At 43.6% G+C, this 12,881-nt stretch overlaps 1 protein-coding gene across 1 annotated transcript in view; it reads left to right on the top strand.

Moving 5' to 3' along the window:
* LOC138369536 (zinc finger protein 383-like) overlaps nt 1-11,785 on the top strand; it is a 29,173-nt gene extending 17,388 nt beyond the window's left edge. The window contains exon 2 of the mRNA XM_069332940.1: nt 9,070-11,785. Within this exon, the coding sequence (XP_069189041.1) occupies nt 10,919-11,785 (867 nt within the window). The 5' untranslated portion in view covers nt 9,070-10,918. The remainder of the gene's footprint in view (nt 1-9,069) is intronic.
* Nucleotides 11,786-12,881: the final 1,096 nt, after the last annotated feature.

The following is a 12,881-nucleotide window of genomic DNA, read 5'->3' as shown; positions in this document are numbered from 1 at the left end:
TCCGGCGATTACGATATGGTGAAGAAAGTGGTGCTCATGGCGTACCAATTGGTACCTGAGGCATATAGGCAAAAGTTCAGAAACCTGAAGAAGACCTCAGAGCACACTTTCACAGAATTCGCCACGATCAAGGAGCGACTTTTCCTGGAATGGTGTGCCTCTCGGAAAGTGGAGACCAAGGAAGACCTTGAGCAGCTGATTCTGCTCGAGGACTTCAAGGATTGTTTGTCTGTAGACCTGAAGACGTACTTAGAGGAACAGCAGGTAGAGACCTTGAGTGCAGCAGCCACCATGGCTGAAGAGTATATCCTGACTCATAGGCCGTCTGCTAAGTACGTCCCAAGGCATTACCAACACCGGTTTGACAGACCTCATGAAGAAGAGGAAAGACCCGTCCCACAAAGTGCTAAGAAGACGCCCCCAAGTAGCCCCCGAAGAACAAGTCCTAGCAGTCCGAAACACCGGAGCCCGAGGAGGAATATGGTGTGCTGGACTTGTGGGCAGAAAGGGCATATAGCTGCTAGGTGCCGAGGCAGAAGAGGTGGCAGCGCACGTAGGGAGGTAATGATGATGAGCTGTGTAATACCAACAGCAGGAAGCCAGTCGACGACGACGCAGGAAGAACCCAGATTGTTTTCCCCTCACACTTCAGGCGGGTATGTATCGAGTGATCATACTGGTAGATCAGTTGTAGTGCTCAGAGATAGTGGAGCAGCCCAGTCCCTGATCGTGAAGAGCTCGTTACCCGAGGGAGTAAGTGTGGTTGGGAGACCAGAGGTCCTGGTTGGGTTTCCTAGGACGCAGTACATCGCCCCCTTAGTGTCAGTACATCTTGACTCGCCTTATTTCAGCGGCACATGTGAGTTGGCAGTAGTCGATACCCTCCCTGTGGCTGGGATTGACGTGGTACTAGCCAACGACTTGGTGACCGATTAGAGCACCAATCATCCCAAGATAGCGGACGAGTCAGCCAGAACATCAAGGTCTGAGGTAACGACGGGCCATGGAAATGTCCAGGTAGAGACAGACCCGGATTTGAACATGTCTAATTTATCCTCTCACCCGCAGATCGACAACTATCTAGCAGTGTCTCTTGCTTCTTCTCTCGGCAAGGAACATGAGGTTACGATGGTAGAAGTACCTGAGCAGGAAGAGAGGCCTTGTGTGCAGGCACCCACGGATACCAACGAGTCTGGAGCGAAGGCAGATGTGTGCTTGCGGTATGGCAAGTTACAGCGTGTATTGAACCAGCCAGAGATTCCCCAGACGTCAGAGGTATGTGAGGTGTGTTCAAAAGGTCTAGTGCCCTCTTCGGTCCAAGCCAGGCTAGTGGATGTTGCCGGCTATGGACATGACAGACTCAGGAAACTTATCCCTAAGGTAACCAAATGTTTCCTAGCGATATTTTGTTTAATGCTCGTATGTGTTCCCAGTGTTCTCAGTAAGGATCAGTGGACGACCCGAAGGATGATGGCTCCCTTGAACATCGCAAAGAGGTCCCAGGGATTGGAGATTTGTACTGCAAGTGTTGCAGTTGAAGAAGGGACCTGGAAGGTAATAGTAGATACAGGAGGTACGAGAAATGATAATATGAGTGACTGTTTCCGACAGGTTGACACCCCCCGCGTGATTGCTGAGCCTCAATACAGCGTTATACGGAACGTTGGTCGACCTGACGGGCGCAGAGCGAATGCCATCTTCGGTGAGCAAGCAGCCCTGTTGGAACTAGGTGTGGGCCTAGTAGAGGAGTGTATAGTAAGTACTGACTTGCCCATTGTCGCTATCACTCTGAATTATCAGACCCCTGTATTCCAGGTGCCCGTCTCCCTGAAGGACCACCGGACCGGTACTAGAAATACCGTCTGGGACCAGCCATCATCGGTGCCACGACACAGGGAAGTGTCGAGTCACCCCAGATCGTGTCGAAACCAATCCTTACTCGAGAGGTGTGAGATGATGCCCCTGTTTGCCATCGCAGAGGAGGTGTGGAAGATTACGTCAGGCAGGTCATCGCCGGCCATTTTCAAGGTCCCTTTGTGCCCGGGATTTTCTTTAGTACAGTTCTGTGAACGAGACAGCCTCGCCATTCCAGATTATAAAGCATGTGTGTCCATTTGGAGTTGTGTCGCCGTACTAATTTGGTTTGTGTTTCTTTTTATAGAACCCCAAACCAAATTCTTTTTGGTGGGGAGGTGTTACGAACCCGGATCCAGCGTCCGAGCACGGAGTAGTAACGACCGCGCCATCTGTGGGTCAGCTCCCGAAACCCCCCGCCAAACGCCGACGACACCTGGTGAGGATGCCGTGTATCAGCTACGAGGGCCAGTTTCAGTCCCGTTCAGCACTCTACACCGCCGCCACTGACCTCTGGTGAGGTGGTGCTCCGACGACAGCGCCATCTATGGACTGGATACGTCAGGTGTTTGTGCCCGAGCCCGTAAGTGAGGTGTTTTAGTGTCCCAGTTATTGATGACGTGTCTGCTTACAGAGCCGACCTGGGACTGCTGTGATGGAAGTGGAGTCAGTCTACCCGAGGCAGCCAGTCTCCATACCTTGAACCTTGCTGCAGCTGTAGTGACGTCGTCCCCCCGGGAGAACACTGTGGTGTGTTAGCCTGCCAGTGGAGTGGCAGTAAAAGGATTTACCCGGGACCGACTGTTGGAGACAATCATCCACTGGGGTACTGAAGACAGGAGAGTGATTTGTGGTGTCACACGAGGCTCCTGTCTAGGGCGTTCCCCTTTTATCGTTCGTGGAGTGGCCGTACCAGCCTTGTTGGCTCAGAACCTGCCAGCAGACCAGCTGGACGTGTGGTTGACGGCCTCCACGGCGGTGCCCCCAGTGGACCTGTGTTTTGGCTGACCTGTGGCCAGGGTAGGCTCAACTTCTTTGGAGACTTCGTTGTGAGGCCACGAAGAAAGCACCAAGGACTCGGCACCGAGAGTTATGGCACCAGCGTCTTCAGCAGAAGACATCGATTGTGGATTAATCCCCTTGTAAAGTGTTAATACCCCTCCCCCTTGTGCACTCTTTTCTTTTATATATTTAATCGGTGATGGTGTTAATTATAATATTAAGTTCTTAGCTTTCTTTCCCTACTCCCTTTAAGTTACTTGCGTCACGGATCTCATCCCTTGATAGCCACTACTGGCTTGGGAACGGATATCTATATCTGACTCTAACAACATCAGAGTGAGAACCCAGTTGCGTCCCGAGAGGGCCGTAACAGCGAGAAACAATGGGCAGAGTTTCTTTCACCCTATGCCCCTGTTACCTAGCAGTAAAATAGGTACCTGAGTACCTATTTTACATTTACTTGTCATGAGCAAAATATTTACATACTTTGCTCGTGACAGTCAGCTGTCACGAGCTGCTTCCTGGGGGTGGAAGCCTGGTCGAGGACCGGGCCGCGGGGACACTAAAGCCCCGAAATCATCTCAAGATAACCTCAAGATATTCCTCGCTCTACCTCCTGAGGTATGTGGAAGTGCGTTCCCTGGTGGACTGCAGGCTGTGTTTCGGCTGTCTGCTGTAAGAGCGCAGCATAGAAGAAAGACAGATGCAGATTGATTGTGGTTTGTTTTCTTTCGTTTCACAAGGCGAGTGCGGTCCGTACGGCTAAACGTGTGAGTTTGAAATCTTTTGTCTCCACCATTGCCACTGATATTCCTCTGCTCCAGATCAGGAAGAAAATCTGTAAGATATCGGGTAAGTTTGTTCCAGATATCTCGCCAGTCCTTCACTTCCGTGGTTCTATTGTGGTGGATCCAGTGTCGGTTGCCACCGAACTGGGTTCCCCGTTTTTCGACTCTTGGCTCCAGTTCTAGTCTTCCTCCATCTTTCCTTATTCGTAAGCACCTTCATGAATCTTGTTCCATAGATTTTCACACGCATCTCCAGCTTCTCTATAATGATCCTTTCTCTCTTTCCAAACTCTAGTCTGCCCTGACTCATTGCGGTTCTATGGCAGCGGGCTCAGATGGCAAAACATCTCATGATGAATGTCATCTCCCTCAATGCACATTTTAGTATATACTGAATCTGTTTAACCTTATCTGCGAGTCGTCATCTGTCCCTAAGGACTGGCTTGAGGTGGTTGTTTTTCCTATTCGGAAACCAGGGTCTCTAGGGACAGCTCCTAAGGACATCTGCCCCATTGCCTTCACGAGTTGCGTCTCCATACTCTTTGAATGTATGTTCAATGTCGGTATGATGTGGTTTTTGGAACACTATTGCCACCTCTCCCATTCTCAATTTGGCTTTCGCAAGTGTCAAAACATGACTGATGTCTTGATGAACTTGGTGGTCTATATTCATACTGCTTTTTCTGCAAAGATCTCTGTTGTTGCTGTTGTCCTTTTTTGATCTGGAAAAGGCATACGACACCACCTGGAGATGGCATACTGTATTCTGTCCCAACTCTGTTACTTTGACCTTCGTGGTAATCTCCTTCTCTTCCTACAAAGCTTCCTCTCTAATCGTTCCTTTAGAGTGAGGGTTTGTACCATTCTGCCTCTTTTCGGCAATACGAAGGTGTACTCCACAGTAGTGTTCTGAGCACTTACTCATTTTCCTGGTTGCCCTCAATAATCTTTACTCCCTTTCCTCTGGCATCTTCTCAGCCCTCTGTCAGCGATCTTACCCTTCGATGTCGAGGTGATGAATTGCCTTTCCTCCAACTGCATCTTCAACTTGCGATTGATGCCGTGTCGTCCTGGACAATCAATCATGGCATAAAGTTCTTCACAACTAAAACTTGCGCTCTGACTTTTACTCGGAAGTAGGTCATTCTTCGTCCCCCTTTGTCGCTTTATGGTAATCCCCTTTTGTGCATAGATTCTGCTAAACTTATTCTTTATTATTTTTATTATTCTTTAACACTCATTTGTCTTGGTCTCCCCATATCTCTTACCTCTGAGTTGAATGTTTTAAGGTCCCTAACTTACTTAGGGTAAGTTATACTTCCTGGGGAGCTGATACGAGCACGCTCCTCTCTCGTACTGTCTAAACTCAATTATGGTTGTCGTGCTTACTCATCTGCCTCTCATTTTACTCTTTGCTGTCTTGATTCTCTGCACCATACTGGGTTATTCTTCAGCCCTGGTGCCTTGCGTTCGACTCCTACCCTAAGCCTGTATGTCGAAACAGGCATCCTGTCTCTACAGGATCGCTACTGTCTTCGCTACATTGTGCAGTCCCTACAACATCCTCCTCACTTTCACTTATGTCGTACTTTTCCTTACACACTTTTCATCACACTCGCGCTCCATTTCCGACTTCACAGATGGGTCAAAGTCTGCAGATGGTGTAGGCTACTCCGTTGTTTTCCCTGACCACACATATGTGTTGCCTGCCTCCAGAGACTAGCATCTTCACAGAAGAACTTCATGTTATTTTGTATGCTCTTCGTCAACTGCTTTCTTGCTGTCACTTTTTCTTTGTTGTTGTAGTTAACTCTCACAGTGCCTTTTCATGGCTCTGTAGTCATTTAATCCAGTTCATCCTGTGGTTGTCGAAATTCAACATTGTCTGTTTCTTATCTCCAGCAGATTTAAGACAGTGGAGTTTTGCTGGGTCCCAAGCCATATTGGTGTCCTTAAATGAGTGTGCAGACTTTGTCACTAACGAGGCTCTCTGCACTTGCCCCATCTCCTGTAGAGGTGTTCCTTATTCTGTCTTGTATCCAGTTATTCATTCTTCAATCCTTGCCCATTAGCAGGATTGTTGGTCTTCTGTTACTCGTGATAAACTGCGTTCTCCTAAAGGTAGCATGTCCCTTGGCCTTCTTCCTACCACCGTAACCGGCGGTGAGAATTGGCTCTGACGAGATTACGTATTAGCCATACATGTTTACTTCATAGGCACTTAATGGAGCGCCTCCCTGCTCTTTATTGTTCATATTGCATTGTCCCTCTTACGGTCATACACATCCTTGTTGAATAACCTGACTAACAGGAGGTGCGTATGTCTTGCTTCCCGTCAGTCCCTCATTTGTCCCTCGATAGAATCCTTGATGAATCAGATACCTTTGATATTTTATTTTATTTTATTTTATTCATTTATATACAAGAAGGTACATTGGGTTAGAGAGAATACATAGCACAGTATTTACATTCTTGTAAAGCCACTAGTACGCGCAGCGTTTCGGGCAGGTCCTTAATCTAACAGATAATTTTAAGTAGGTAAATTCTAGCAGAATTAATAAAATGATAAGATACATTGCAAGAAAAAAAATGAGATGAGAGAGAATAGTAAGTATATTAAAGCACATTGGTATATTAAAGCTCTGGTTGATTACATTGACAACTTGATTGGTAATTTAAACAAGATTAACAGACACCGTACAGCAGATTGATAGCACATATAAGAAGACAGTAATGATCACATTGGTAAAGATGTTCGGATTGAGTACATAAAGATAGGGAGATTGGGTAGCAATAGATACAGTGCAATTTTAAAGCAACAAGGTAAAAAAACTATGCAGATGAGATTAGGTGCTTTTTAGTTTTGTTTTTGAATGACACAAAAGTTGGACAGCTTTTCAAATCATTAGGGAGTGAGTTCCATAGACTGGGTCCCTTTATTTGAATAGAGTGTTTACACAGATTAAGTTTGACTCTGGGGATATGAAAAATATATTTATTTCTGGTGTGGTGATAATGGGTCCTATTACATCTGTCCAGGGAGAGTTTCAGAGCAGGATTTGCGTTTAAGAACAGGGTTTTGTAAATGTAATTGACACAAGAAAATTTGTGGGGTGAAATTATGTTTAGCATGTTAAGGGAGTTAAACAAGGGGGCTGAGTGTTGTCTGAAAGCAGAATTTGTTATTATTCTGATAGCAGATTTTTGCTGGGGGATATCATTTGCCTTATGTGCTTTTGTTCTCAAATTGGCATTCTTAGTGATATTTACCAATTTTTTTATATTCCACATAGTTAATGGTGCTTCATAGCCTTCCCGGCTTGGTGCCCTCTTTAGATAATTACTTACGTACTCTTTCTCGTCTACATAAATGAAATTCCAAATGTGTCTCAATTTCTCAAGCCAGTTTTATTTGCTGTTTACACAACCCTCATTTTCTTAAATAAAAAATTGGCAATATCCAGATTGGTAATAAAGTAGATGGCAAATTCCATGAAGTTCTCATTGATAACAAGCTGAATTTCCAGTGCCACATACAAAATATAGCTAAAAAATATTTCAAAATCACTTGGCATTCTTTTCTAAATCAGATATTATGTACATAAATAAAATAATCAAATATTTATTCAGGTAAAGTACATACATACAAAGGGTGATACAAATATTGATGAATATATAGATACAGCTAGTACATACAATGCCTAAAGCCACTATTACGCAAAGCGTTTCGGGCAGGAAAAACACTAAAGACTAAAACTTAATACTAATTGAGATTAAATTATAAAATGTGTTGAGAAAATATAAAAATAAAAAAAGAGGGGAACATGGCAGAAAACCAGCAAAAATACAATTTGGTCTACAAACAGCAATGTTTAAAAATAACAGACATGGGTTGACATTATAGGGGTAAGGTAGGTAACAGGAAGTTAGTTAGGTAGTGCTTAGTTTTTATCTTAAACTGGTTGAGAGAGGTACAGTCTTTAACATGATTGGGAAGGTCATTCCACATTCTGGGTCCCTTGATTTGTAGAGCATTTCTAGTTTGATTAAGTCGTACTCTTGGAATAAAAAGGTATTTGTTTCTGGTGTGGAGCTCATGGGTTCTGTTACAACCTTCAATGAAGCTTTTAAGGTCAGGATTGGCATTACAGTTCAACATTTTATATATATATAATACACATAAGAGGATGTGCAGTGACTTAATATCTAACATATTCAGAGATTTGAGTAGAGGTACCGAGTGATGTCTGGGGCCAGAGTTGGATATTGTCCTAATAGCAGCTTTGTGTTGAGTAATTAGAGGATGTAAAGGATTTTGGGTAGTAGAACCCCAAGCACAAATACCATAGTTGAGATAAGGATAGATGAGGGAGTAATAGAGCGTCACCAGATCAGGGCGAGGTACATAATATCTGATCTTAGAAAGAATGCCAACAGTTTTTGAAACTTTTTTTTATATATTTAGAATGTGTCCCTGGAAATTCAGCTCGTGGTCAATGAGAACGCCAAGGAATTTGCCATCTATTTTGTTACAAATTTTGGTATTATTTATCCTGAGATTTATTTGATTTGAGGATTATTCCCAAACAAAACATAGAAAGTTTTGTCAATGTTGAGGGTAAGTTTGTTGGCAGTTAGCCAAAGATGGACTTTATTTAGCTCAGTATTCACTGTGTAATTTAGAGCAAGGGGGTCAGGACTGGAGTAAATGAAAGTTGTGTTGTCAGCAAATAGAATTGGTTTGAGGTGTTGGGAGGCATTTGGAAGGTCATTAATGTAGATGAGAAAGAGGAAAGTGCCAAGTATGCTGCCCTGAGGAACACCAATGTTGATGGGTAGGGTGGGAGAAATTGAATTATTCACAGAAACATACTGGAGTCTGTCAGTAAGGTAAGATTTGAGGTATTGCAGGGAGTGACCGCTGACTCCATAATGATGTATTTTACGAAGAAGGTTTTGGTGGTTGACAATGTCAAAAGCCTTATGCAGGTTCACAAATAACCCAACAGAGAACTCATTTTTATCAAGAGCTGCATGTATCAAGTTAATCATACTAATAATTGCATCATTAGTACTTTCTTTGGGACTGAAGCCTTATTGACAAGAGCTAAGTATTTGTGTTTGGCTAGATAAGAGTAAAGCTGCTTGTAGATGAGTTTTTCAAATATTTTTGACAAGTTTGTCAGGATTGATATAGGTCTGTAGTTGTTAACATCAGTGAGATCACATTTGTCGACAGGGGGTTACTTTCGCTTTTTTAGAATATCTGGAAAGGTTTGGAGTTCAAGTGACTTGTTGAAGAGCAATGCAATAGCAGGAGCTAAAGATCTGGAGGCGTTTTTGTAAATTAAAGTTGGTATCTCCTCAAGATTTGATTTGGTTTTAAGCGAAAGGATTATCTCATTAACATCAGTGGAATTTGCAGGCGTTAGGTACAGAGACTGTGGATACTTACCTGTAAGATTGTCCTGAACATCAGTACTGGAAGATGGAATATCATTTGCAAGGGATGACCCGATGAAAGAGAAGAACCTATTGAACTCAATAGCAGTATCAGAGGCTGTAAGCTGACCATCGTTATTGGACAGGAGTATTGGTTTGTTATTTAAAGTCTTCTTTGATCCCAATATTTGTGAAATTGTGCTCCATGTTTTCTTAATGTTGCCCTTTGTTTGGGTAAATTTATCTTCGTAGTATTTAATTTTGGCTCTTCTAATTATTTTAGATAGCAAATCTTGAGGTCATCTTGAGATGATTTCGGGGATTTTTAGTGTCCCCGCGGCCCGGTCCTCGACTAGGCCTCCACCCCCAGGAAGCAGCCCGTGACAGCTGACTAACACCCAGGTACCTATTTTACTGCTAGGTAACAGGGGCAGAGGGTGAAGGAAACTCTGCCCATTGTTTCTCGCCGGCGCCTGGGATCGAACCCAGGACAACAGGATCACAAGTCCAGCGTGCTGTCCGCTCGGCCGACCGGCTCCCTCTTTCTTTGAGGGATTCAAATTTCAAATTCTTTGAAAATTTTTTGGAGATGATTCCTAACCTATACTTCTTCTCAAGGTCATGTTTTTATTAATAGATTTAAGTATTCTCTTTGTAAGTCAAGGATTGTTTAGCCTTTTAGTTGTGACTTGTTTCGTTAGCATAGGACAGTGGATGTTATAAAGGCTGAGAGTTTTTTGAAGAAAAGATTGCACTGCTAGGTTGATGTCCCCTGTGTTACCTAATTCGGTCTCCCAGTTGACATTAGCAGCAGCAGCTATATAATTGCCCATGGCAGTTTCATTGTGCAGCCTAAAGCTTATCTCCCTTGTCTCTAGAGGTGGTTTGTTAATGTTAGGAGAAATGTGGGGTAATGGTCTGTAGTGCTTGTCATGTTCACAGAAAACGGTACCATCCATTTTCTATGTGCGGCGGCTGGGACGCCAGAGGAGGTAAACAGAAGCGTACAGGAGGCTACCAGCTTGGAAGCAGCTAGTCATGTAATTGTTTATATACGTATTAAAGTCAGTAACCAAGTCATGACTTTACATCAACCCTACAACCAAGACTTCCTCAGTAACACACAACACCACATTGGCGACAAGGATGAACTGGAGGAAGGAGATGTCGTGCTGTGAGCACCATACCCGATGCTGTGTGCTATGTACTAATCAATGCTGTGTGCTAACCAATGCTATGTGCTAACCGATCCTGTGTGCTAACTGATCCTGTGTGCTAACCAATGCTGTGTGCTACCCAAGCTGTGCTGACTGAAGCTGAGTACTGAGGAATCTGCAAATATACCTCAGTTTCCTGCATTTGATCCTGACTGTGACCAGACAAACCTGTCACAGAGGTGGACCAAATGGCTTAAAAGGTTTGAAAATTTGTTGATAGTTTCTGACATCAAAAGTGCTGAAAGAAAGCGTGCCTTTCTACTTCATTATGCAGGTGATAGAGTTTGTAACATCTTTGACACACTGAAAGACACTGGTGGTGCCAAAGATTATGACACTGCCAAAGCCAAACTAACAGAGCATTTCAACCCAAGACAAAATACTGCCATGGAAATTATGCATTTCAGAAGAGCAAAACAACTCTCTAATGAAACTGTGGATCAATACCACACACGTCTGCAGGGTTTAGCAGCCCATTGTTAGTTTGCTGATGTTGACAAAGAAATCAAACAGCAAATAATTGAAACATGCACATCTACACGTCTCCATCGAAGAGCTCTAGAACTTGTTGATGATGAAAGTTCTCTTACCAAGATACTGGATATTGCTCGTCGAATGGAAGATGCTGCACGTGATGCTCGTGTCATGGAGTGCAGTGCCAATAACGGTTCTGCCACTGTTACTAACAGTGATGAGGTACATAAGGTTCAGGGAGGACACTGTGATCAAAGAAGATATCATGGCAAACCTAACAGCAAATTTAGCCGAGAACCACATCACACCTGGAGTCATGGAACAAGACTCAAGCAGTCACAACGACTCACATCAGAGGGTGTCAACAATAAATGTTACAATTGTGGAGGAGACTACCCACACCAAGATAATGTTTGTCCTGCTCAAGGTAAGAAGTGCTATGAGTGTGGAAAACTAGGTCATTTTGGTGCTATGTGTCGTTCCGCACTAAAGAAACCACAGTCAATGAATAAAAGCACTGTACGAAGATCAGGTCATAGGTGTCGAGGTGGTAAACACAATATTGCACCTCATATCCAGAATGTTAATAATGTACAAGACAACATTTCATTACAACCAGTCTCAGATGACAGTGAATGTGATTATACTTATGGAGTACAAGCAATCACAGAATGGAATGATCTTCCAAACAACCCAGAGACTATAGTATACATTGCTGGTATTTGTCTCAAAGTTCTCATTGACACTGGGTCAAACATTGACACCATTGCTGAGTGCCACTATGAGAAATTTAAAAAACAGTTCCCAAAGCTTGAGAACTATAATGGCAAAGCCACTGCCTATGCTTCAAAGGTAGCCTTGCCAGTGATTGGAACTTTCACTGCAGAGATTAAGTCAAAGAGTGCAATGCTCACTACTACATTCCATGTTGTTAGGAATGCAAAGGAGTCTTTACTCAGTTACAAGACTTCAACCAAATTGGGCCACTTCAGCTTTCTAATGCTGTAGCAGTGGAATCTGCAAACAATGTTGATGGTATTGTTGCTGAATTTTCTGATCGATTTAAATCCATAGGTTGTTATACTGATCGCAAAGTACATCTGCATATCAACCCAGATGTAATTCCAGTTGCCCAACCACATCGCCGACAACCATTCCATACTCGCAAGAAAGTCGATACCGTACTGGATAGGCTGATCGAACTAGATATCATTGAACCAGTAACAGGCCCAACACCATGGGTAAGCCCAATTATCACTCCACCAAAGCCGAAGAATCCAGATGAGATACGCATTTGTGTGGACATGCGTGTTCCCAACAAGGCAATAATGCGTGAACGCCATCCTACACCCACTGTAGATGATATGATTTACCTCTTGAAAAGTGCAACTGTATTTAGCAAGTTAGATTTAAACAAGGGCTATCATCAGCTTGAACTTGATGATGAGAGTCGATTCATCACAACGTTTACAACACATCGAGGTCTGTATAGGTACAAGCGCCTGAGTTTTGGTATCAACAGTGCTGCCGAGGTCTTCCAGCACATCATCAACCAGGTATTGCAAGATATACCTAATGCTGACAACATGTCAGATGACATCATTGTTTATGGCCGTACCCAAGCTGAACACGACAAAGCTCTTCGTGCAACATTGCAACGCTTACGAGAAAAGAATCTGACGCTAAGCCGAGCAAAGTGCGAGTTCAATCAACATAAAATTTAATTCTTTGGACATGTACTTAGTGACAAAGGTCTGTCTCCAGATCCTAAGAAAGTTGCAGATATCAAGAATGCTGCACCTCCTTCAACATCAACTGAAGTACATAGTTTTCTGGGAATGGCAAACTACTGTTCTTGCTTCATTCCAAATTTTGCTACCATTACGAAGCCTCTACGTGAGCTCCTGAAGAAAAATGCATCATGGTACTGGAGCGATATCGAACAAAATGCATTTGATGCTGTGAAAGATGCACTAGTAGAGAATGCGACTGCTGCATACTTTGATCCATCAATGGACACTGAGTTAATGGTGGATGCTAGTCCTGTTGGTTTAGGTGCTGTTTTAGCCCAACACAAACCTGGTCAACCAGATTCCAGAGTAGT

This window comes from Procambarus clarkii, chromosome 28 (genome assembly GCF_040958095.1).
Source record: "Procambarus clarkii isolate CNS0578487 chromosome 28, FALCON_Pclarkii_2.0, whole genome shotgun sequence".
Lineage (NCBI taxonomy): Eukaryota > Metazoa > Arthropoda > Malacostraca > Decapoda > Cambaridae > Procambarus > Procambarus clarkii.
The sequence above is the reverse complement of the archived record's forward strand: the minus strand, read 5'-3'. Positions and strand labels throughout refer to the sequence as shown.